The 26,604-nt window shown below is 48.5% G+C and overlaps 1 protein-coding gene across 7 annotated transcripts in view; it reads left to right on the top strand.

Annotated features, from left to right (window-relative positions):
* GRB10 (growth factor receptor bound protein 10) overlaps nucleotides 1-26,604 on the top strand; it is a 216,560-nt gene that overhangs the window by 43,115 nt on the left and 146,841 nt on the right. For 2 of the 7 annotated variants that reach the window (XM_065939818.1, XM_065939823.1), the window contains exons 3-5: nucleotides 9,442-9,484; nucleotides 17,792-17,878; nucleotides 21,763-21,857. In XM_065939818.1, the coding sequence (XP_065795890.1) occupies nucleotides 21,777-21,857 (81 nt within the window). In that variant the 5' untranslated portion in view covers nucleotides 9,442-9,484; nucleotides 17,792-17,878; nucleotides 21,763-21,776. The remainder of the gene's footprint in view (nucleotides 1-9,441; nucleotides 9,485-17,791; nucleotides 17,879-21,762; nucleotides 21,858-26,604) is intronic. The other 5 variants (XM_065939817.1, XM_065939821.1, XM_065939820.1 and 2 more) reach the window with 3 other exon arrangements.

The raw sequence follows: 26,604 nt of genomic DNA on the forward strand, positions 1-26,604 counted from the left end.
AGGGAGCTCACTGTAGCTTTCTCCTCAGATAGCTCAGGCTGTGGTCTGGGAGGTCCCGTCCTGGTTAGCAGCGAGTTATCACAGGACCTGGAGGTCCTTGCAGGCTGAATCTGCAGTCTGGGGAGATCATCATCTAAGGTGCTTGCTGTCTTTGTCCTCGTAGGGTGGTGGTCAGCAAATTTAGACTGGGATCTTGTGGATCTTTGTGATATAAAAACTTGCCTGTCTTGCCTTGCCATTGGGATGGACTTGGCTTCACATGTTGGGGAGTGGGCAGACCCTAAGCCTGAGTACTGCCTGTGTATTTCTTTCTTTCTTGTTAACAATATATTATTGTATTTATTTGGCTGCGTCAGCCCTAGTTGTGGTACACAGGACCTTGGTTGTGTCTGGGGGATCTTTCTCTGCAGGCCACGGGCTCTGTGGTTGAGTGGCAAGAGCCACAGAGCGTGGGCTTGGTAATTCAGCATGCAGGCTTAGTTGCTACATGGCCTGTGGGGTCTTAGTTCCCTGTCCAAGGCTCGAACCATATGCCCTGCATTGCCAGCTGGATTCTCAACCGCTGGGCCACCGGGGAAGTCACGATGTATGTCCTTCTGCCTGCGGTTGGTTGTTTGAAATTAAGGGTAGCTACCCCAGCACGGCTCCGTTGCTCACCCCACAAGTCACTCTTGCCAAGCTTGACCTGTCTGTGGTCATGGAAGCTTCCGGTGGACAGGGCTGCCCCACAGTGGAGACACAAGGAAGGATGATGATGGGAGCCTTTGCGTGCGCACCTGCTCAGGTAGAAACAAGAAGAGATGCAGTAAGGAAAGCTGTTTTTCTTAGTCTTTGGTCCAGTGATGGTAGTAGCACATTCAGCTTTCCAAACAGGTCTGATAAATGGTTAGAGCTGCGTCTCCTGATGATGATGTTGTTTAGTTGCTCAGTCATGTCTGACTGCAATGCCATGGACTGCAGCACACCAGGCCTCCCTGTCCATCACCATCTCCCGGAGTTTGCTCAAACTCATGTCCATTGGCTGGATGATGCCATCCAACCATCTCATCCTCTGTTACCCCCTTCTCCTCCTGCCTTCAGTTTTTCCCAGCATGAGGGTCTTTTTCAATGAGTCAGTTCTTTGCATCAGGTAGCCAAAATACTGGAGCTTCAGCATCAGTCCTTCTATTGAATGTTTGGGGTTGATTTCCTTTAGGATTGATTGGTTTGATCTCCTTGCAGTCCAGGGGACTCTCAACTGTCTCTCCAGCACCACAGTTCAAAGCCATCAATTCTTTTACATTTAGCCTTCTTTATGGTCCAACTCATGTATGGATCTGTACATGACTACTGGAAAAACCAAAGCTTTGACTATACAGACCTTTGCCAGAAAATTGATGTCGCTGCTTTTTAATACACTGTCGAGGTTTGTCATAGCTTTCCTTCCAAGGAGCAAGTGTCTTTTGATTTCATGGTTACAGTCACCATCTGCAGTGATTTTGGAGCCCAAGAGAGTAAAATCTGCCACAGTTTCCATTTTTTCCCTATTTGCCATGAAGTGATGAGATCAGATGCCATGATCTTAGTTTTTTGTATGTTGAATTCAAGCCAACTTTTTTTACTCTCTTCTTTCACCTTCATCAAGAGGCTCTTTAGTTTCTCTTTGCTTTATGCCATAAGGGTAGTATCATCTGCATATCTAAGGTTGATATTTCTCCCTGAAGTCTTGATTCCAGCTTGTGGTTCATCCAGCCTCACATTTCACATGATACATCTCCTGAGATGTTACCTATGGCCAACTTTGTGATTTCCCAATGGACTTCCTGCTTTGGTACCTCCCAATGGATCTTGGCTCCTGGGATAGCAGAGGGGGCTCTTTCTAGGGATCTTCCTCATGGAGGGCTGCCACAGGCTCCCATGTGGTCTGCAGGCCAGACATTTCAACTGCTGTCAAGAAACACATTTTCCTCTTCTCTTCCTGTGAGTGAGGACAACCAACGGCAATATGAGTCAGAGCGTCACTGGATCCACAGGCCTTGACAGTCCAGTCTTAGTTGAAAGGAGGATTTGTTTCTTTTTAAGTTAGAGTCTCAAAGGAAGATGGAAGGATGTAATAACATGCAATGAGATTTATGATAAGTACAAACGGATGAAAGAGCTCCATTTGAAAGTGTTGCATGCTTTCAGAAATAACAGCAGTTGGCCTGAACATGGCATGGAGGAGAGAAATAGGTAGCATTTCAAAGGTGCTGTTTCTTTGTACTGTCAAGGAGTATTTTGACAAATTACTCCATAGACACGCTAGTTGGTGTGTGAGGTCCAGCAGGTGTGTGATGGATGTGGATGACTTCATCAGGAGATTATTACTTTCTTAGTTACTGCAGTTCTTGGAACCATGGGGGACAATATTGCCTTGAAAATGACAGATCCTGCGAGTTATGCAAACTCCAGAAGAAAAACTCTTTGTGGATATTTTTAGTGACTCTGACAATGTGGAAGTGTTGTGACCAAGTAGATACAACATCTTTTTAAATCTTTTTGGAAACCAAGCAATTTAAAATTCATAGTTTAAAATTTCATAGTTAAGAAAAAAAGAACTTTGTAATACAAAGTCAAATTTCATACATAACAGATGAATATGTTTATAAATACCTAGATATTCAGAGTTTAAGAATTTTCAGCATCATCTAGATTGTAGAGCATGGACCCATTCAACCTACTTTAAGTGAGAAGACAAGATGTTTTAAAAATTTTAATTTTGTAGTCTTCTTAAAGCAGAAATTGTGATTTTCCCAGGATTTTTTAAATTAATGTATTTTAATTGGAGGATAATTACTTTGCAATATTGTAATAGTTTTTGCCATTCACATCAACATGAATCAGCCACAGGTGCACTTATCCAGGATGTTTTTGAAAGAAATGCTGCAGTAGCTTTCCCCCTTTTGCATTGTCCATGAAAGCAGAGCTGTCTGATACTAGACTCTCTGGCCAGAACGGATGCCACTGTGTTTTCCTGGACCAGTGTCAGCCATCTGGGCTCCATCCGTGCTCCTTCATCTCTGGAGTTTGTTCCTCTGCCCCCTACCAGCTGGGCCCACCTCTGCCTAATTTCTTCCACTTTGCCATGCTCAGCCAGGCAGCCTAGCCTGCCCACCCACCATGGCCCTTGTCCGTGTCCACTGATACCACGCAGCCCACTTGTGGGATGACGTTCAGGTCAGAGTGGACTGTCCAGTGTCACACCGCTCCCGAGGGTGCCTGGGGCTCAGGTGCCAGGACGAGTGTGACGTCCAGACTGTGGTGTCAGGGTGTCCCCACCTCCCTGCGAGGCCAGGCCTGTGCTCAGGTGTTTTCCTACTGAGTGAGTGGGGCAGGGGGTTAGGCGGGCATCCCGGACCTGTTGGGTACCCCTCCTGGATGTGTATCCCCCACCCCTCCAGACTCTGCTCCAGATAGCCCCTTCCTACCCCTGCCCCACCCCACCCCCAACCTGCCAGGGGAGGCAGAGTGGACGGTCATTTCTGCACAGGGCTTCGTTAATTAATCCAGATCCCTGGGACCCCTGAAGGTGGGGAGGGCGGTGTGTTTAAAGCAGATCTGCTTTCAGCATCTCCTCCCCCGCCCCGCCCCAGGTAGCAGGTTCTTAACATCTGCACACCGAGGCCAGAGGACCTTCCCTGGGTCCTGTTTTCTGGAAGTTGTGTACATATTGGGAGGACTGATGTTGAAGCTGAAGCTCCAGTCCTTTGGCCACTTGATGCAAAGAGCCGACTCATTGAAAGATTGAAGGCAAAAGGAGAAGGGGATGACAGAGGATGAGATGGTTAGGTAGCATTACCAACTCAACAGATGTGAGTTTGAGCAAACGCTGAGTGATAGTGAAGGACAGGGGAGCCTGATGGGCTGCAGTTCATGGGTTCGCAGAGTAGGACAGGCTGACCAACAACATCTCTTATAGATTAAACCTTTCAGACAACTTTTCCTATGACATTTGGGGCTAGTTTATATCTAAAGTGGGAGGACTTTAACTGGGGTAGATATAGGCTTTATTTTTAAACAGTGGGAAATGGTCTAAGGAGGCAGTGAGTGATCTGATCTTTCATGGGATTTGCAGCGCATGGCAGCGGTGGTCAGACCCACATCTTGCAGCGGGCAGCCATGTCCTTGGCCTAAGTGGTCACTCCTGGGGGTGGCCCCCTGCTCAGTGGGAACCAGAGCCTCCTCCAGGCCGTGGCGGCGGGCACTAGTCTGCACTGGCCTTGCTTTGCTCAGGTTCCCTTCTTTTTAATGGGGTTGGTGGGGAGGAGGCAGGTTCCTGGCGCCCCACTTTCCTTTGCTGTGAAAAGGCCTCACAGTGAAACCCATGCATTTTATGTGAAGCTCGGTGATTTTCTTTTCCTCCTGTGCTTCTCGGAGCCTTTGATTGAGCAGAGCGGCTTTCGTGAGCAGAAGGGATTTGGGGCGCTTTTCAGACCTGGTCTGACCTCCTCTGTGGTCCTCTGGCCAGCCTCTGCCCCTGCCCTGACCCCTCCCCCGTGTCCTCCCCGCCCCCACGGGGATGCAGAGCCTATTTCGCGGTGTGGCTTTCACTCTGAGAGGGATGGGGCTCCCTGGAGGCGTGTGAGGGGCTGAGCAGCACTGTGGGGCTTCGGGGTTGAGAGGGCGGGCTGGCTTCTCTGCTGGGGAAGCGGCCGTCGAGAAACCCAGCGCGGAGCCCTGTGCTTGGCAAAGGTCCAGTCGGGGAGGCACAGCCAGTGCCTGGGTCCCTCGTGGGCGGTGTGGGGGAGAGAGTGGAGTCAATGGCACGTGGTCTTCTGACCGGGCCCGTGGACGGGGCGTTTCTGCTGAGGCCCAGAAGTGGTGACCTCCAGAGGACCAGGACTTTGACAGCTGGGCTTGAGAGGCCAGGGGACAGCGGAGTGAAGCGCACAGTGCGGCGGTGCACTTGTCCTTAGAATTCGCGGCGAGGGTCAAGGGCGCCTGCAGTTTCTGGTGTATTTAGACGGTGAGGGTGGGTGAGCCCATGGGGAGGGAGGGAGGGTGAGGTCTGAGCAGTGGGTGCTGGGACCCTCACTGTTCAGGGGACTTGGAAGTTGGGAGGCCACTGCTCAGGGGACTGGGAGCGGTGGGTGAGGGAGCAGGGCAGCGGGGGCGCGGCCTCGGGGGCTCCGGGGAGGGGACGGATGATGGTGGGGGGGCCCCGGAGCTGACCTGTGCCCGTGGCCTGGGGAGGGCGTAGGGGGCAGAAGCCCAGCAGGCAGACTGTGGATCAATAAGGAGGTGCAGGTGTTTGCAGGGTAGAAAATACAACCGGCCTTGAGAGTTAGGTATCTTCCCGAAGAGTAGAAACTTGCAAGCATCACCCTGTGGGCGGCGGCCACCCTGGAGTGACGACTCCCACAGCCCAGTGCCCCCATGACTTGCATGAGTGTGTGGGGTCTGTGTGCATACGCGCACACGGTAACCTGTATGTACACACACACACACTAACCTGTACACCGTGCACACGCTAACCTGTACATATGCGCCCATGCTAACCTCTACACCGTGCACACACTAACCTGTACATACATGCACATGCTGACCTGTACACCGTGCACACACTAACCTGAACATATGCGCACACGCTAATCTGTACACATGTGCACACACTAACCTGAACATACGTGCACATGCTAACCTGTACACCGTGCACACATACTAACCTGTACATGTGTGCACACGCTAACCTGTACATACATGCACACCCTAACCTATACATACGTGCACATGCTAACCTGTACACCGTGCATACACACTAACCTGTACATATGTGCACACACACTAACCTGTACATGTGTGCACACGCTAACCTGTACATACATGCACACCCTAACCTATACATACGTGCACATGCTAACCTGTACACCGTGCATACACACTAACCTGTACATATGTGCACACGCTAACCTGTACGCAGGTCCCCAGAGCCAGGCATTTAGGTTATTTCCAGCCGTACTGGAATAAAAAGGTACTTGTGTGCCCGTTTGAGGCTCCTGGATTAAGAACACTGGTGAAGCGCGAGGGCAGCTGTCTGGAGATCTCTGGGGCTGCGGGCAGTTTGCAGCTGAATCTGCCGCCTTTCTGCGTGGCCTCCCCTTGCAGGTCACACCTGGACAGTTCTTTAGGTAAAGGCTCTGTGCCCAACTCAAGCCTCAGTCGGATGGATGTGGGGCTTGGAGCAGGATTTGGAAATGCCTCATGGCTCAGTGGTAAAGAATCTGCCTGTAATTCAGGAGACCCAAGTTTGATCCCTGGGTCAGGACGGTCCCCTGGAGAAGGAAATGGCAACCCACTCCAGTATTCTTGCCTGGAGAATGCCATGGACAGAGGAGCTTGGTGGGATACAGTCCGTGGAGTTGCAAAGAGTTGGACACAACTGAGCAACTATCATTTCATTTTCATTTCTGGGGGTTCTAGTGTGAGGGCAGAGCTAAGATCCTGGATTCTGTGGGGATGATGATGGGGTACTGAAAACGGCCAGCACAGGCAGAAGGAGGAAGGGAATGGGGGGGGGGGTCTGTTTAGTTGGGGAGGGGCGGGGATGGGGAGGCACCTACTGACTCATTAACCAGAGTGGGGACCGCAGGTGGAGTGGGTCTACAGGGCGTCACTCAGCTTTTGAGGGCTGCTGACCTGTGTGGGGACAGCTCTGGGCTGTGGGAGCTGCGGGCAGGTGCTCTGCCAAGGGTAGGGCTGGGAGATGACGCACAATCCACATCCACAGGGAGCTATAAGCCAGGGTGGGTGGTGGGAGGGGCAGTGAGATCCCTTGGAAACACACCTCCTGTATGATGGTGTCAGAGAGCCTCTGTGACCTGCAGGAAGAACCACTGTGAAGTCAAACCCAGAGAGGAACCCAGAGAAGAGAGTCATTTGGCAGGGTTTGGAAGACTGTTGAGACAGTTTCGGTGGTGAGGCAACGCATTGATTTGGGGGATCCAGGCTGTGGCTTTAGAAGCTACTGTATCAACATTTGCGGATGGATGCAGGGAGACAGCAAAGCTGAGACCGCTGAGTGCCCCCTCCTTCCTTCCCTCCCGCCTTCTCCCCTTCCTCCCTCCACTCCTCCTAATATGGGAAATGAATAGGCACATTCCTTGGCCTGGGAAGGAGCAGTGTGGCAGTGGGATGGAAGAGCTCTGAGACCTAGGGGCAGGAGGGTCCGGAGCCAGGAGTGAGCAGAGAGCTGGCCGTCCCCCAGCCGCCCTGCAGGGGTTTAGACTCTCTGCAGGGGGCGGCAGCAGGATGCCTGAAGGGAGGTTCAGAGTCACAGAAAATGAGTCAGTATTGCTGCTGTGGGGAAAGTGATGACCCAGGCTGAAAGACAAATCCGGGATTCAGGGAGGTCCCTTGAGGTTGTGCCTTGGCGGCTGATGTTACCCTTTCTGCTGCGCCTTGGCGACTGATGTTACCCTTTCTGCTCCCTGGGAAAGGTCCTGCAAGCAGCACTCTGCCGTGGTCTCCGTTTTCTTGTGGCCCTACAATGTCGACTCTTCCTGGAATCTGGGTGCCCTGAATGTTAGAAAACTGATGTTTCACTGTAGCTTGTGGCTTCTTCCTCAGAGGGAGCGATCAAGTCACACCTGGAACAAAGTGTTGTTATTCTTTATCAGCAAAGAGTTTAGTCTTTAATTAAAACTGATACATTTAAAGTGAGTAGATCTGGATTATTTTGAAGCTGTGGACACTTCCTGTGGCTAAACTGGATCTAATCCGTCCAGTCTTATGCCCTGGGACCCTTAAGACAGTAACGCAACAGGGAAACCCACCGTGATGAAGCTTAGAATTCCAGGGCTGCTGTTACGGAGTCCAGCTTGAGGCAGCCAGACCCCAGGAATTACAGGGTCTCCTAGCGTCGTGACACTGAGTTAACCTAGACGGCGGTCACCGTGCACTTGTTTGGTCTTGTAGCCTGTCACCTCTCACCTCGTGCCCCTGCCCGAGAGTGACGTGAGGTGGCGTGCAGTCCTGGCTGTGTGCTCATCGTGAGCACTGTGGGCAGAAGTTGACTGGAAGCCTCAGCCCTGGACTCAGGGACGGGACGCACAGGGGAGGAAATCCTCCATGCCAGCCCCCGGTTCATCGCTGTTAGATGAACTCGTGTCCATTCCTACAGGAACAGGAGCGGACGCCTAACTCCACCTTGGAGAAAGACTTAGGAGGTGTGAATCCTGTGTTTGGTGGATCGGCATGTAGGGGGTTCTTGGGGGTAACACAACTCAGAAGCAGAAGCTCTGTGTGATGGTCCCTTAGGGTCTCCAGGCTGAGCTGTGACAGAGAGCTCCCCCACACATTTCTAGGCTGAGGTGACAAGCTTAGAAGGCCTTCACATGTCAGGGCTTTTTGCTAAGTGTGACTCCATGAAACACTGAATTAATAGATTTAAAAATAAGATAGTCTGTGTGCCCCCAGATGGTTAAGGTGGTGGACGAAGCAGGTCTTGGGAGTAGGGTTAGACCACAGAATCACACACTTTCTACCACCGGATGCAGTGAAAGGCCGTGAAGTTTAAGAGTAAGTCACACATCTGTACTGGCCAGAGCTGACAGAGATAGGCAAACACGGGACATGCTGCTGGCTGGCATCATCACAGCTGGCCTGCCCAGGGCCCCTCGAGGTGACCGGACGCCAGACTCCTCTCAGAAACACTCTGCAGATCCTCAGCGCTGCACCTCGCTGCCCCGTGGACCGAGCAGAAGCGAGGCTTGCTGTTCTGACCCATGGTGAATGTGAGTCTGATACGATGAGAGCTGGAAAGAATGATACACCTTTCTGAGTTCACCACAGATCATAGCAAGGTTTCAGGAGCTCGAACTGCATCAGTTCTTTCCAGAATTTAAATACAGAAATTGTGTTCATTTGTTTTGAGGGGTAGGTGGTTCAGACACCCACACAACATTTTACGGGTCTAAAGGGGCTTCCATGGAAAGGTGAGCCTCCACGCCCACCCTAGTTTCCAGCCCCCAGGAGCAGCGTGCTGAGGCTGTCAGCACTCTGCTGAGAGGCCTCCTCCCCCGTGGCAGGACTGCCGCCGCCTTTGTTCTCTCCGCTCCTCGTCACCCCGGGACCTTAGAGCAGCGCCCTGGGGAAATGCCGTGTTGATTGGCTTACTTACTTATGTGCTTAAACTGACTCATCGGAAAAGCCCTGATGCTGGGAAAGATTGAGGCAGGAGGAGAAGGGGACGGCAGAGGATGAGATGGTTCGATGGCATCACCGACTCAATGGACATGGATTTGGGTAAACTCCGGGAGTTGGTGATGGACAGGGAGGCCTGGCGTGCTGCGGTCCATGGGGTCACAAAGAGTCGGACACGACTGAGCAACTGAACCGAGTTGAAGTATAGTTGATTAACAATGTTGTAGTAGTTTCTGGTATATAGCAGAATGATTTAGTTATATATATTCTTTTTTATTACAGTTTGTTTCAAGATATGAATATAATTCCCTGTGCTGTATAGTAGGTAGGTCCTTGTTTTCATCTGTTTTATATATATAGTAATGTGTATCTGTTGATCCCAAGCTCCTAATTTATTTCTCTCCCCTTTGCACCATTGATAACTGTAATTTTTTTTATGGGGGGTGAGTTTATTTCTATTTTATAAACAAGTTCATTTGTACTTTTTCTTTATATTCCACGTATAAGCAACATATAATGTCTTTCTCTATCTCAATATGACAATCTTTAGATCTATCCATGTTACTGCAAGTGGCATTATTTTGTTCTTTTTTATGGCTGAATAATATTTCATTGTATATATACCACATGTTCTTTATCCATTCCTCTTTTGATGGGAACTGAAGCACCTCTTGATGAGGTGAAAGAAGAGGGTGAAAAAGCTGGCTTGAAACTCAGCCTTAAAAAAGCTAAGATCATGGCATCCTGTCCTATCACTTCATGGCAAGCAGTTGGGGGAAAAGTGGAAGCATTGACAGATTTTATTTTCCTGGGCTCCAAAATCACTGCAGACAGTGGCTGCAGCCATGAAATTAAAAGATGCTTGCTCCCTGGAAGGAAAACATATTTCAGACAAGTCTCTTTCAAAGTACTGAAAAGATGAAGTCCTAGGTCCTGGTCACACACATGGGGTCTGCTTTAGACCTTTGTCTTTCAGGACACACAATTTTGAATGATGGAGTCATTATTTGCTGCAGGTGGTTCTGACAGCTATTTAACCTGCGTCCTGCCCTGCTTCCACCGATGCCTGGAGGAAAAAGGCTAAAATTGGCATTCTAAAAGGAATTCTTTATATCTGCATAGGAAAAAGTAATAGATGTTTAAAAGGCAAAAACATCCAAGGTACAAGCTTCCAGTTGGGAATCTAGCCCTCAGCATTCAGTTATGGCATTTCCAAAATAGAGTGTAGTGTGTGTTTTACTTCAAACAGCTTCAGAGCCTTAGATTCCCCTTCCCCAGCCCCAGGAGAGGTGTAATTCTTCAAAGCTTTCTTGCAGTTGTCTTCCATTTTTAACCCCCTTGCAGACATTATTTAAAAAGGTATAATAATTGTAAAAGAAAGAGATGAGAGTGGTGGTTCTCCATGTCAGAAATACTCTGGCAGCTTAAAACAGTGCCCCTCCCCTGCTGTGAAGTGGCGCTTTCTCTGGTCAGGCGTGCAGCCCAGTCCTGGAGTTTTAGGAGCTCCCTGAATGGATTTGCTGCATAGCCCCATGGTGGGGCCAGGTTGGCCCATATGCACCTCCTGAAACACACGTGGTCTTGCAGGCCCCGACCCCAGAGTCTCTGATTCAGTTGATCTAGGTCTTGGCTAAAATTCGCTTTTTAACGAGTTCCCAAGCGATGCCTGTGCTGTCTGCTCATAATTGAAAACCATGGGACTATAAGGTTCTACTTAAGAAAGTGGGCTTCTGGACCAAACTGTCTTACTGCGTTCAGGTCTTCCCATCGCTCGCTCTGGGACCCTGACCATCTTGCTTCGTTTCCTCATGTAAACCATGGTAATCATACACACACAAATTCATAGACATGCTTAGCCCAGAGCCTGGTCTAAACACGTTCATGGCACTGTTTATATTGGAAAAACGTATGTTGGAAGGAGGGTGGGTTTTATGTAATTGCATCTATGATGTTTTCTATCTTAAGGTTTATTTTTTAGTTTATTCTGATTTTGGTGTGTACTTTAAATTAAAGTTATAATTTCACTGTCATTACCAGAGTTCTTTCTTTGCCTGCATGTGTATGTACTTAGTCGTGTCCGACTCTTGCGACCCCGTGGACTGTAGCCCACCAGGCTCCACTGTCCATGGGATTCTCCAGGCAAGAGTACTGGAGTGGGTTGCCATTTCCTTCTCCAGGAGATCTTCCCAACCCAGGGATCGAACCTGTGTCTCTTATGTCTCCTGCATGGGCAGGTGGATTCTTTACCTTTGTGCCACCAGATATCTTTACTAATGTCCATAGAATTACTGTATGATTAAAAGAAATCATTACAGTCCTTTTTTTCCAATTAAAATCTTATTTTAATTTAAAATTTTAAAATTTTATTTTAATTTTTGGTGGGTTTAAAAATTCTTAAGAGATTTGTCTTTTATTACCTTTCTTGGATAATAAATTCTTGGATTTTCATAAATTTCATCATGCTTTGGTTTCTGTTTTTTGGGTTTTTTTTTTTGACCAAATTTCCTGGCTTCTACTTCAAGACTGGGTTCACATTTTTCATTAAATTTCTTTTTCCTTTTGTGGATGGTGCAAGAATCATGGCCTTACTGCTCCAGTTGTTTCTCCTACTTCCTGTTACCTCTCTCCATGACGGATGGTATTCATTGACCTAATTGTCCGGAGACTGTTCTTATATTAATTTCCTCCTCGACCAGCTATTGAGGCCAGGGATTGTTTTTAATTTTCGAGTGGCTGAGTTGTTGCTTTTTTACACGTACTTTTAAATTTCTGTTTGTGTTGTGTTTGGCTCTAGCTCTGGGCAAGTTGGAATGGGGGTTGGCCCTCCCTGTGTCTGCCCTGGGACAGGTGGAGTCAGGTCTGTGCCTTTATGTGGCTGGGAGGAAGGAGTTCAGCACAGGTGACCCTTAGTTCAGAGATCTTGACGTGTTAGCAAAATGCACTGATATTCCTTGTGGCTTAGTATTTTTTAGAATTCACTGGTATTTGTAAATATTTGCAGATGCCCACTTTTCATACATATTCATGAATTCTCTTTCATGATGCAGAGTTGTATATTCTTTTTATCCCGGTTTGATTCCTTTTTTTGCCTGAAGAAATGAGCACACGTGTCAAACAACAAACACTTTTCCACCATTTCTTCTTGTAGGTGTCAGAGTTTTGGTTGGTTTGTTGACTTTTAACGTAAACTTTTTACTGAAGCACAGCATCCATTTTTATAATTTAAGATGCATTTTTGTGTGGATTTGTTATTTGGAGAGTGAAGACCTAGCACTGCTTTGTGTATTGCTTATTATGCTTTTACCTTTGGGGACTGGTGTCTCTTCGTTTTAATTATACACCTCTATCGTTGCCGTCACCATTGTTGTTTTGAGTGCGTGTTTTGTTCTTGTATCTTTGCCTGCTCTGTCTGTCTGTCTCCCTTCTAGCTCTTTTTTTAAAGCTTTTCAATTTCAATTGGCCCTAGGTATCTTTTTTTTATTTTTTTTTACATCGGAATATTTTTGTTTGAAAAGAAAGGAGTTGGACAGTTGACGTTTATTGCTGCATGTCCTCCATCTTCTGAACCAGTTGTTTCTGGTTTGAATGCTTCTTCATCTGCCCATTTTCTGTTTTCCCTTTGATGTTTCAAGTATTATTAGTTCCCTTTTATCCTCTTATTATGATGTAAAATGCAAATATTCTCCTTTCAGTTCTGCAAGTGATTATCTTAATATATCATGAACATTGCTCAGTTACATTGTTTTCCGAGTAAGGAGCAGGCTTTCATGTGAGGTACAGATTTCGTTTTAACAAATCCTGCAGTGATTTATTTTAAGATTTGAAGCATCTCTTTTCGATTTAAAAAAAATTTTTTTAATTTTTCCAGTTTTACTGAGATATAATTGACCTATAAAAGTGTCTAAGTTTGTTGTACCATATAGTTATTTGACTTATTATGAAATGATGACTACAGTTAATACTATATAGTTTTATGCTATCATATACATCAGATCACGATGCTGTTTAACCTTCTAAAAGCCAACTAGTGGGTTTCCCGGGTGGCTCAGCTGGTAAAGAATCCACGGGCAGTGCGGGAAATCTGGGTTCAATCCCTGGGTTGGGCAGATCCCCTGGAGAAGGGAACCGCTACCCACTCCAGTATTCTTGCCTGGAGAATTCCATGGACTGTGTAATCCATGGGGTCGCAAAGAGTCAGACACGACTGAGCGACTTTCACTTTTTGTCACCTAGCCAACTAACAGTTGACGTATCCTCCTTGAAGCCCTACCGTGTGCTGTCTAGGTGTGGTAGAATTCCAGGCTGAATTCTTGAATGAGGAGGGGTTTAATAACGCCCCACAAGGAGTTTTGGGTGAATGTCCAGTGCTGGCTGTCACTGTGGCCGAAGGCAACAGGGCAGTAAACTTGGACCGTGTGCTGAGGGGTCGGCAGAGGCAGGCACGCTGACTGTTCTCTGAGGGTCCTGCAAGAGGGGTAGCGTTTGGGGAGAGAGAAGAGAATGTATGAAGCAGATGCTCTGGAGAGTATAAACATTTCTTGTGGACATGTAGCAGAGTTTCCCCACAGTATTAAATGCACATCTTGAATGTGTGGTGACCTAAACATAGAAAGGGACCGTTTACACAGTCGGGATTCAGGGGTCCTGGGAGTGGCCGGTTGCCTTAAGTGAAGGTGTCGTGGTCTTTTTCTAGGAATGGGTCGGAGATGGAGGTAGACACGGTGAACATTTCTGGAGCTGATGCCTGGAAGGAGAGGCGCTGGGGTGGGGGGATGGAGCAGTCAGAGGGCAGCTGCCTCCAAGCTGCAAAAGGACAGCCCATGGATGCTGGAGGTGGGCGTTGACCACAGGCCCCATCCTGACCCGTTTTCACATTCTGGGTTGCAACCCATCGTTGTGCCTGAAAATCAAGTCAAGATGAAAAGCATGTTTAATGAGGAAAACAGAGCAGAAGAGAAGTATCAGGGTGGACTGCGTGGAGGCTCCGCGCTGGCTGAGCTAGGGTGTCTGGGCGCTGCAGGAGCCATCCAGTGTCTCCCACAGTCGACCTTCTCGTGTCAAAGTCACCTTTACGGCAGGGGAGCACAGAACACCTTACCTCTCCCGTGAGCATCACGAATAGTTGTGACCTGAAAGCCGTGAATCATCACTTCATCCGCATCTGCCGGAGTCTCCAGAGTTTCTGGTGGGAATGCCCCATGTACTCTTCAGAAAACGTGTTGTTGAGTGCAGCGTTTTTCAAGTTTATGACCATCGTATCATTTTAATTTAGTACACATTGCCCTAAAGTGGAAAAAAAATAAACATGAAATGCAGAGAACAAAGTCATGGTCAAGTTCAGCTGCTGGGTTCATCCAGAAGTGTAAATATTTACAGTATTAAGAAAAATGTTGACTCAGGAATCAGCAAACTTTTGACTTTGCCTGAACTGTTTTTCTGAACTACAGTCCAATAAGGGAAAAAGTGCAAGTTGTATGAAGAAGAGTATTTGAATTTTTATCACAAGTTCAAAACTAAGTCAAAATGTGGCGTACATTATTTACATTGGAGTTCGTGCAAAAGAGAACTTAACTTTCAGAATTAAAGGGTTGTATGGAACTGTGACAGTGAGCAAAATTTGCCAGTGAACCCCTTGAATTGAAAGAGTGAGACAAGAATTTGGTACAGTTTCTTAGTCCTTCTACACCTGTTGTTGAGAATGCCTTTTATCATCATAGATACACAGTTGCAACATCAACCTGCTTCGGAAGTTGTTCCTGCTTATCTGTATAAACACACTGTTTTTATTAAATCCACTGATGATTTAAAATTTAAATTCTTTAATGTAGCACAGTCTATCAGAATTTCTGTGCTGTTGTAGGACATTTAGAAGAAACGTTTTCTCAAACTCCCAGACATAGAGAACAGACTTGGGGTTGCAGTGGGGAGGGATGGATTGGAAGTTTGGGGTTAGCAGATGCAAACTATTATATATAGGATGGATAAACAGCGTTTTACTGTATAGCACTGGGAACTATATTCAATATCCTGTGATAACCATAATGGAAAAGAATATGAAAAATAATGTATATAAATATGTATAATGGGATCACTTTCTGTACGGCAGAAATCAATACAATATGAAAGATCAACTATACTTTAAAAAAGAAAAAAGAAGATTGAGGTTGCCTGTCCAGAGGTGGTACAAGCTTTTCAGTCTCCATGAAAATAGGATAATATTAGAACTTTTAGTCTTTGTCAGGTATGGGTGGTAAGATAATTTTTATGCAGGACTTGCTGAATGGATTTCATTTCACCTGCCAGACAGCTGGGTTATACAGAATTGCAGAACTGAGAAAGTGTATTGTTGGTCGAGACACATGGAAATGTAAAAACTTGACTAAAAAAAGAAGTATTTGCAATCACTACTTTATACATCCCCAAGCTTTAGCATCCTAAGAAATTCTGCCAACTCTATTGGTTATATTAAAAAAAAAAATTAGTGAAAGTTGTTAATTTTATTAAAGGAGGCTCACTGAATAACCAACCTTTCAGTAATTTTTTGCAACATGGGGATAAAATATAAAAAACAAGATTTGCCATTTCAACTGTTTTTAAGTGTGCAGCTCAGTGGAATTCATAATGTTGTGTAAACATCACTGCTATTTCCAGAACCATTTCATTATCCCAAATGGAAATTCTGTGCCCTTTAAACAAACCCTCCACCTCCTAGACCCTGATAGCTTCTATTTTTTGTCTTCAAACTAGATATTAACTCATATAAGTAAGATCATACAGTATTTGGACTTTGTGATTGGCTTATTTCACTTACCATAATGTCTTAAAGTTTCATCCGTGTTGTAGCATGTATCAAAATATCATTCTTTTTCAAGGCTGAATAATAGCTCATGGTTTGTTTATGGTAATTTTGCTTAGTCAGTTATCTGTCAGTGGACATTTGGTTTAGTCCCATCTTTTGGCTCTTGTAAATAGTTTGAACATTCTTGAACATGCTTTGAACATGTTTGAAAATGCTTTGAACATGGGTATACAGGTAATTCTGATTCTTTAGGGTGTATACCTAGAGATGGAATTGCTGGAACTTATGCTAATTCTATGTTTAATTCTTTGAGGAATAGACATACTCTTTATTGTGGAGGATGTACCATTCTACATTTTTACTAGCAATGCAGAAGGGCTCTAATTTCTCCACATCCTCACCGTATTTATTTTTATGGTGTCTTGTTGTGGTTGGATTTCCCTTTCCCTAATGACTGATGATGCTGAGCATCTTTTCATGTGTACTGATCATTTGTGTATCATCTTTGGAGAAGTGTCAAGTCCTTGGCCCTTTCTGTATTGTGGTTGTATTATTTTGGATGTTAAGCCCTTATCAAATATATCATTTGTAACTATTTTTTTTTCCCTTTCTGTGGGTCTTTTCACTCTCTTGAGAATGTTCTTGGCGCAAAAGTTTTTAATTTTGATGAAGTCCAGTTTCTGTGATTTTCCTTTTTTTGCATATGCGTTTGGAGTCATGTCCTGGAACTCATTGTCAAATCCAGTATCATAAAAAATTTTCCTTATGTTTCTTTCCAAGAATTTTATAGTTTTAAGTCTTTGATCCACTTTTAATTAATTTTTGCTTGTATGGTAAGGTAAGAGTCCAACTTTATTCTTCTGCATGCGGATATCTAGTTTCCCAGAACCAGTTTTTGAAAAGACTGTCCTGTTCCCCATTAAACGGTCTTGGGACCTTTATTGAAAATCAGTCCAGCATGTGTGTGAGTTTTTATTTCTGGTCTCTCTGTTGTGTTCCATTAGTCTGTGTGACCTTATACCAGTATTACACTGTCTTAATTACCACAGTTTTGTAGTAAATTTTGAAATTAGGAAATGTGAATCCTCCAACTATGTTCTTTTTCAAGATGTTTTTGGTTACTTGGGGTCCCATGAGAATCCTTAGGAATTGTAGAAAGATTATATTGATCTCTGCAAAAATGCCAGTGAGATTTTGGTAAGGATTACATTGAATCTGTAAATTGCTTTGGATAGTGTTTTCATCTTAGCAATATAAAATGTTTCAACCCATGAATACATAATATTTTCCTCACAGCATCTTTATATTCTTATAGCAACATTCGGTAATTGTTGAGTCTTTTGCCTCCTAGATTAAATTTATTCTTAATTATTATTGTTGCTCTTTTGAATGGAGTTGTTTCCTTGATCTCCTTTTCATTGTTAGTATTTAGAAACACATGTGATTTTTGCATGTTGATTTTTGTATCCTATAATCTTGATGAAGTTATTCATTAGCTCTAGAGGGGTGTTTTTGTAAGTGTGTGTGTTTGTAAGTGTTTGTAACTGTTAGGGTTTTCTGCAGATAAGATCATGTCCTCTGTGAACAGAGATAACTTTAGTTCTTCTTTTCCTGTTTTCCTTTTTCGCTTGATGGCCCTGGCTAGAATTTCCTGTCGCTCGCTCAATAGAAGTGATGAAAGGATCATATGTACCTCGTTTGTGATCTTAGAGGGAAAAGCTTTCCATCTTTCATCACTGAATTTGATGTTAGCTTTGGGTTTGATACATCTTATCGGAGGCCAGTTAATCCAAACCTTTTGCTATGTCTAAATATGGTTTTCTTTTCCCTAAGAACCTACTCGACAGAGCTTATGGAATATATATTTTTCTGGCTGAGAAGCAATTCCATCTGGCAGAGACTTTCAAAGGTGACATTTAGGTAATAAAACTGACATATTTAAAATTTTCAGCATTCTTAACACCCACTAAATTTGAGACTTAAGGGGAAAGTCATATGTTTCTGTTTGCTGAAAACATCCAGTTCCTGAAGGCCTGCACAGCAGGGCAAGCAAGACATACCAAGTGAGCTGGGGAGAGAGCTGGCAGTACCAGCACGAGAAGGCAGGGGCCGTGGGACAGCCTGATGGTGGAGGGTGCAGAGAGGGTCCTCAAGGGGCCAGGAGGACACTGACCCCTTCCCTCGGCTATCGGGAGTGGGTGACCCCAGGAGGGTGAGGCTGCAGTCAGGGTGGAAGGCGGGAGGAGTGTTGGGGAAGGGCCGGGAGGTGGGCAGGCTGAATGGCGGCCGATGGAGCCGTCAGACCCCTCTGGCCGTGTGTTTGTGGTGGGGAGGCCCGAAGAGGCATCGTGGGACAGTCCGGGGATCCTGCTGCCAGTGCTTGGGGTGAAGAGGTCACGGCTGTCTAGTGACACTGCCCATGTATGTGTGTGTATAAGGAGACGGAAGGAGTTGGCTCCACTGATAGTCTGATGGGCAAGTCAGATCCGTGGGGCAGTCGTTCGCTGCAGCCTTGAGGCCAGATTCTTTATCCTCCTGGAAACCTGGAGTCTTTGCTCCTTTACGGTCTTTGCCCTCAAGGCCTCCAGCAGATGGGATGAGGGCCACCCCGCTGTGCTCGGGAATTCAGGCCAAGTGACTGCAGATGTTACCATGTCTCCAGAATGCCTTTGGAACAAACCCACTTTGGAGTCTGATCAAAGGGCTGGGTGGTAGAGCCGGGACAGAAGGGCACGTGAGACTGACTACCACGGGGCGGGTTGACTCACGGAGCTGGGGGAGCCTGGAGGCCTGCAGGCCGTGGTTTCCTGCGCAGGCTGCCGGCAGGCCGCCAGCCTCACCCATCTTGCTCTGGGGACGAATTCTCCCCCTGCTCCATCTTGTCATCACCAGGTCTCCCCAGCCCAGCGGCCTCTCCTGGGTCATTCTTACGTTTCTGTGCTGATTTAAAGAATCCCAGAGACCTTGGGGAAAACATAAATGACTGGTGGTAAATGTTACAGGTTTAGGATGCTTCTGTTCCTCTTAGCTATGATGACAGTTTGCTGGTGTTTTAAGAATTTGGGATCTGTGATTATTTTCTAGAACCACCATAACAAAGAACCAGAGACTCGGTGGCTTAAACAACAGGACTTTGTTTTCTCGTAGCTGGAGGTGGGGAGCCTGGGTCAAGGTGGGGCGGGGCCGCTCCCTCCCCTCCCCCTGGCGTGTGTGTGGCCGTCTTCGCCCCTTCCTCTTGTGGTCCTCCGCTGTGTGCATCTGTGTCCTCATCTCTTCTGTTGGATTCGGGTCCACAGTAATGCCTCACTTTAGCTTAGTTACCTTTTTAGAGACCTTTCCTCCAAAAACAGCAACATTCTGAGGATCCAGGATGTTAAGGGCGTCAACATATGACTTTGGGCCAGGGGACACAGTTCGGCCCATAACTGCATCTTACCTTGATGTTTTTTGCTGTTTTGACTGGTGGCATTAATATCCCTAGGGCTTCCCTGGTGGCTCAGTGGTGAAGAATCCAAATGCAATGCAGGTGATGCAGGTTCGATCCCTGAGTCAAATGGAAGGGATTGGCTCCCATCTCAGTGGTCTTACCTGGAGAATTCCATGGACAGGGGAGCCTGGCAGGCTGCAGTTCATGGGCTTGCAAAGAGTCGGACATGACTGAGCGACTAAACTATAATAAATTAATATCCCTAATTTTATGCCCTGCCTAAATCGTTCAGTTTTCCTCTGAGAAGCTTCTGTGAGTCTTTTAATTCTGACTTCTGGAAGACTGAGCCTGTGAGTTGAAGGAGAAACCTGAAATGTGAGGAGCTCTGTCCTGGGAGGCTTTCTGGGGTTTCTGGTCTTGCCCAGTCTGTCCTCTGTGTCCTGCGCTCCGTCCTAACCTTCCTGTCTCGGCTCACCCTCTCTGTGGGCTGTTTACGGTGCTTCTGTAATTTCTTTTCCATGGGTTTTCTTTCCTACATGTCAGTTCTGATGTGAAGGCTCCCAGCATCTGTCTTGGGTAGATCTTTGAAGGCTCCCAGCATCTGTCTGTCTGTCTTGGGTAGATTTGCCTGCAGTCTTTCTTCCAGTCCCCCTTTTTTTTTTTCCTGATTTTCTAACTTTTTATTAAGATGAGTGAACCACTTTTCTAAATTTTTCTTCATTTCTCTCAAAGTAAAGCCACTTCAGGGAAATAAGTCCTTCCAGGCCCCAGAGGATTAGAGGAGAAAATGGTTTCTCAGCTCTGGTTCCTGGTTTGCTGGTCACTGAGGCTCTGGCTGCCATTCACTGAAACGCAGCCTACGCTGAGCCGTCTACTTGAAGGGGACGCCGGACACCCGCCCGTGCCTCGGGGGACCTGTGGGCAGAAGGGTCCTTCTAGGTGGCCCAGGACAAGGGTGGCTGTTGGAACTGTCTGGCTTTCCCTCATCTGATGGGGTGAGGACCCCTTTGGGAGTCCTGTCTCTGTGGATGTGGCTGCAGAAAGCCTGTTGGGGACTCAAGTCCTGCACAGTCAGACAGTGTCTCTCCGCCGGCGCTTCCTGAGGGTTTTGCCGCAGAGCACGCCTGTCTCTAGCAAGCACATGGTTCATTTGTGGGGAGTGAGACCAAGAAGGGGCATTTACAGCTTTGTGTGGTTTATGGAAAGAAGGCTGTGAGCCCAGGAGCCCAGAGTGGATACTGACTGAACCATCATGGGTGATGGTGATTGGTGAGGGACAGTCCAAGGGGCCTTCCTGGAGGAGGTGACCCCTGAGCTCAGTCCTATAGGGCCGTAACACTTGTAGCAGCTGACAGAGCTCAGAACGACACTCTTCTTACTTCTGATGATTTCTGAGAGAGAAGAATGGTGTGAGGGATCTTTCTGACCCGAGCGCTGGTCCTCTCTCCTCCTGCTGCAGTCCAGAGTATGACTTGTAACAGTCTTCTGTCTTCATGGCGATGAAACTCTGACTTCTGCTGAGATGTGGAAGATGAGATGTGTGCTGCAGAAGGCTGTGTTAGATGGCCTCTGTTCTGTGGGTGTCAGGTGGTGGGTCCCCGTGCAGACCAAGCTGCTGTGCCCGCCTCCCTTCTGCCCCCCAACCCCCATCCTCTGCATTGCTTGAGGGGAGTGGGTTTTGTCGGGGTCAGTTCTGGAACTCTCGTGGACCATCCTGTATGGATCAAACCTATGGTCTGTGCCGCAGGAGATTAAAGAGAAAGCTGGGGTCTTACTTCCCTGCCTGTCTGGGGCTCCTTGTTGGAGCCGAGTGTGCACTTTCATGGAGCTGAAGTCGCTCTGGCACTCCTAGGAGGTGGCACGTCTCACATCCGTTCCAGAGGCCGCAGCTGTGAGTGTTGTTCTCCCAGGCGGTCCCTGCAGGGAGCGTGTTGGGTCTGTGTGTGGTGGTTTGATGCTGCTGAGAGGGTGCCTCCTAGGGTTAGGGGTAGGGTTCTAGGCTGTGGCTGGTCAAGGCAGCATTTACATGGGTGGTGCTCAGAAGACCCCAGTAACACCCGCCCTGCCTCCCGACAGCTGAGCCTGTGCTGCCCACAGTATGAGAAAGTCCTCAGGCTGCTCTATAACTGCCCGGGGAAGAAGAGTCAGGTGACTCATGGGGCCTGCTAAGTGGGCGGCACTCAGTTCTCTGTGGGGCTCACCCTCTGAGCACCTCTGCCCAACAGGCCCTGTGACCACAGGTCAAGCTTCTGGAGTTGGGGCCAGTCCCCTGACTCGCCCAGGATGCAGGATCCAGGTCAGCCCCTTGCCCCTGAGCCCCTGGAGAGCAGTGGGCCTGCCCTCTGTCTGGGTTTCTCACAGTCTGTCTCTGTTCCAGGTCCCGTGCAGTCCATGTGGTTTGAAGACCGCGGGAAGGAACCGATGGCTTTAGCAGGCGGCCCAGATTCCTTCCTGCACCATCCATACTACCAGGTAGGGGGGGCGCGGACGGCGGACTCTGACAGGGGCGCTGGCCGAGGGCCAGGGCGCAGGCAGCGCTCATCACCTGCCCGCCCATCACTGGCAGATGCGTGAGGAGGCGCTGGGTGGGGCTGTGGACGCGTCAGGCACGTCTGCACGGCCTTGCTTCCTTGCTCTGGGAGGGTCCATCTCTAAGGCCACGGCCTCCTTTTCTGCAGGGTTTTCATTGAGGTGCACACTTGCCCACAATGAAGCAGGCCCTGTGTTGTTCTCTGCTGGGCCCTAAAACTCCAGATGGCGACTGGGAATGGTGGCAGGCATTGGGCTGCTGAAGGAGAGACAGGAGCTTACGGGGCGGGAAGTGGGACGGAGGAGCTTCTTGGCCTGGCAGTGACCACCTGCCTGTCACAGATGGGGCCCTTCTCACCCTGAGAGCGTCGGGCAGTCTTCGTGGGGGAGTGGGTGTCCCCCAGGCCCCTCTGCAGGGGCTCTGCCAGTCTCCTGTATGTGTCTCCTGAGGCAGGTTTCCCCTGGAACTTTTGCTTTATGGTGCGGATGGGCACGTTGGGTCCTTAGATCTTTGGATTGAAGAAGAGAATTTGCATTTCTCCTTACGAGCCTTGCAGCACATGAAGCACTTGAATCATCTCTTGGCCTCCAGTTCCCAGCAGGGTCTTAAGTTTTGAAGTCCCTTGATCCGATGTTTGCACTTCTCTGAGCTGGTCTCTCTCTCCCTTCGTCTGTGACATCCTGTTTAGCTGTGGTGATGATTATTTGCATATAGCATCATGGCTGCAGAGAGGTGTCTTTTTGATTTGTGTGCTTGTGTGTGTCATAGAGAAACAGGTCTTGGAAGAGAGACTGGAGACTAGGAATAGACTGGGAACAGGGTCCGCTGTAATCACTGGATTTGAGACAAAGCCACCATCAGTTTCAAGTGAGAAGAGAGGCTCAAGCCTCAGTAGAGCTGTGACGTGTGCTGTTGACCCCGGGCGTGCCCAGTGGGTGAGCTTTTCCAGGCCCTGTCCTCGCCTCCTGCGGGACTGTTTGCTTGGTCTTAAAAAGGCCGGGTTGCCTCACCCTGTTGATTGACACTCTGAACTGCCTCCGCGGGTCATGGTTTCAACCCTCACTTGGCCAGTTAGCTTTGGCCGATTGTCACCCAGCCTACTTCCTTACACTTGGCACCAGTGCTCCCAGGAAAATGGGATCTTCAGGGGCAGCCTTCCCCCGGGAAATAGGCCTGAAAGTTAGCTGAGTGTTCTCTCCACTGGTCACCGAGCAGACCGTAAGGGCTCAACAAGGCACAGGGAAGGAGCCGCCTGAGGCCCGCTTAGCTCATCGCCCTGGCATCTCAGACTTCCTTTGGTCCAGGCGGAGACCGCAGCGCTGCCAGCTGCAGCTGGTGCCCGGCTTCTCAGACTTGTGAGGTGTTTGTAGTCAGCGTCCCTGTTGCCCGCGGCTCTCTGCAGGAGCCAGAAGGAGGCGGCCGCACCGTGGGCCTGCCAGCAGACCCTGTCGCCCCGGGGAGAAGTGCTCGGTCACACTGTTGAGCGGCTTCCGTGGGCGCTGTCGCGCTCTTGTGGAGTCCGGCAGGCCGGCTTGGCAGCTCTTATCCTGTGTTCCTGGAAAATCAGCTGACAGTTCCAGAATTTCTCAGAACATGGAATGATTTACAGTGCGTTCAGTCTTGAGTAATATGTCGTTACAGCAAAGAGATAAATCTCCAAGTTTTTATAGAGAAGAGTTTCTTTGTACGATCTTCAGCAAACAAGCAATGTTCTCATTCTGGCTGCTCAGCCATCACTGTGGCTTCTGGGTTAGGTGCGGCTTCAGTAAGTCAGCCGCTGCGCAGTGTTTTCTGGACCCAGAAGCACCAAGAGGACTTTGTGTATTTAACTAGCCTGCTTCCTGCTTCAAAGACGTTGGCAGCAGGTTGGTGGGACTGGGGGGGGCCTGATGGAGGGGAGGTGAAGGGCTTCTCTCCGCAAGGCTTTGAGCTGTGGTGTTGTAGTTCTGTGGGCTCCGGGGAATGATGGGATGCTTCAGGGGCCCTGCTGGTGAACAAGGGTGAGTGACGTCAGGGTGCTGTGGGACTGGAGGAAGGGTGTGGGAAATACCCAGTAAGGGGCCAGCCCCATCTTAGGTGCCCACCCAGGGTGGTTACCAGAATTCCTTGGTGTTGACTGAACACCAACCGGGTGCCATGTCAGTGCTGGGCGCCAGCTCTCCTCCAGCAGATTCATTCCTGGGGCTCCTGACTCCTGGTGAGGGAGACAGTCCCGGGGAAACTGGTATATGAGATCCATGTGAGTAATGATGGTGATTCTTAAGCAAGTAAAACAGGACAGTGGGGGAAAGATGCCAGGAGGTCAGGGAGGCCCCCCGCCAGGGTGTGCCTGGAGCTGGGGATGGTACTCTGGCCTGGCAGAGCCTCTCCGGGGCCAGCACACCTGGCCTGCAGAGCCAGGGACGGGAATGGATGTCTGTCACTCAGGAACGAGAGGTCTTCAGTGTTGGTGATTTAGTGGCTCAGTTGTGTCCAACTCTGTGTGACCGCATGGAATCTTCCAGGCTCCTGTGTCCCTGGGATTCTCCAGGCAAGAATACTGTAGCGGGTTTCCATTTCCTTCTCCAGGGGATCTTCCCGACTTGGGGATCCAACCCACATCTCCTGCATCGCAGGTGGATTCTTTACCAACTGAGCCACCAGGGAAGCCTGAGAGGTCTTTTAGGCTTTTTAAGTAAAGGTCCACAGCCCACTGCCTGCAATTCTGAAATCTCCAAACCTCTGAACCAAGAAGTTTCTTTGCTTCTCATGTCTCAGAGAATCCAGCCTGATCAGTCAGGACTGGGTCCCTTAGGCACGTGAAGGGCTTGGTGACGGCCGCCCTGAACCCTGTGTCATCTTTCTCAAGTCCAGACCATTCTTAATTTCCAGCTGTATCCTCCAGGGTGTTGATAAAGCGGTTATGCACCTATTATGAGATGTATTTTATTTATTTATCATACACAAAAAAACATTTGCTGTGCTTCAAAACACACACACACACACACACACACACACACAAAAGACTGCTAGAAAATAGAATGAATAGAATGTTGAGCTGTTATGTAGAAACAGGATTCTTAAATGTAAATTTGAGATAAGATGTTAAGATTATTGGCACATCTCCAGATATTTAATCCAAATATTTATTTCTAAAAGTTTATTTTAAAACTTTTTTCCTGATTTTTGATTTGAAAACACATCCACCTGTATTAGAAGTAAAATGTTGTAGAAGCTGTCCCTGTGGTCTTTCTCCAAAGACTCTCTTTGCTAGTTGTTGTTGTTTAATCGCTAAGGCGTGTCTGACTCTGTGATCCTGTGGGTTGTAGCCCACGAGATCCCTCTGTCCGTGGGATTTTCCAGACAAGAATACTAGAGAGGGCTGCCATTTCCTCCTCCAGGGGATCTTTCCGACCCAGGGATCAAAGCTGTGTCTCTTGTATTAGCAGGCAGATTCTCTACCACTGAGCCACCAGGGAAGCCCCTGTTTGTCAGTAGAGAGAAGAAAAGCAGCCTTCTGTGATGGCTTCTCTCCCCCTCCTTCTCTGTTTGTAGGGTAATTTCATAAATGCTGTCCCAGCCCCACGTCTCTGCAGATTGCTTCCTTGGCCCCATTTCAGTCGTACATTCCTGAGCCTTCTGACGAGGCGCCTCCCTTTGCAGGGCAGAGGTTGGCAAACCACAGCCTATGGGTCATATCTAGCCCCTGCCTGCTTTTGTAAATAAAGTTTTATCGGAAAACGGCTATACTCATTTGCTTACATCTTGTCTCTGGCTGCTTTGGGGCCTCACCAGCAGAGCTGAGCAGAGCCTGGCCCTCCCAAGCAACTCCTGTTTTAGGACGGTGATTAGTGATAGGAGTTCTGGGCAGACAGAGACCAGAGTGGGCCCCCTTGTACCCACCTGCGAACCCCTTCAGTGTGGGGGCAGCAGGAGCAGCACACAGCCTGAGCATGAGCGTGAGCCTGAGCCTGAGCCTGAGCGTGGGCATGAGTCTGAGTGTGAGTGTGAGCGTGAGCCTGAGCGTGAGCCTGAGCCTGAGCCTGAGCCGTGAGCCTGAGCCATGAGCTGTGAGCCTGAGCGTGAGCGTGAGCCTGAGCCTGAGCGTGAGCATGAGCCTGAGCCTGAGCGTGAGCTGTGAGCCGTGAGCCTGAGCGTAAGCCATGAGCCTGAGCCTGAGCCTGAGCCTGAGCCTGAGCCTGAGCGTGAGCGTGAGCGTGAGCCTGAGCGTGAGCGTGAGCCTGAGCGTGAGCGTGAGCCTGAGCGTGAGCTGTGAGCCGTGAGCCTGAGCCTGAGCCTGAGCCTGAGCGTGAGCCTGAGCGTGAGCGTGAGCTGTGAGCCGTGAGCCTGAGCGTGAGCCTGAGCCTGAGCGTGAGCGTGAGCCTGAGTGTGAGTGTGAGCCGTGAGCCTGAGCGTGAGCCATGAGCCTTAGCGTGAGCGTGAGCCTGAGCCATGAGCCTGAGCATGAGTGTGAGCCTGAGCGTGAGCCTGAGTCTGAGCCTGAGCGTGAGCCTGAGCCATGAGCCGTGAGCCTGAGCGTAAGCGTGAGCCTGAGTGTGAGCGTGAGCGTGAGCCTGAGCGTGAGCCTGAGCCTGAGCCCTCGCTTGCCAGTCACACAGCTTTGAGCCTGTGGCTGTGTTCACATCCGGTTCGTGCCTCTGGAGAAGCCGGGCAGTGTCATCTGTTATGCTCTGGATTTGGGGTCGTTCT

This window comes from Muntiacus reevesi, chromosome 6, assembly GCF_963930625.1.
Source record: "Muntiacus reevesi chromosome 6, mMunRee1.1, whole genome shotgun sequence".
NCBI lineage: Eukaryota > Metazoa > Chordata > Mammalia > Artiodactyla > Cervidae > Muntiacus > Muntiacus reevesi.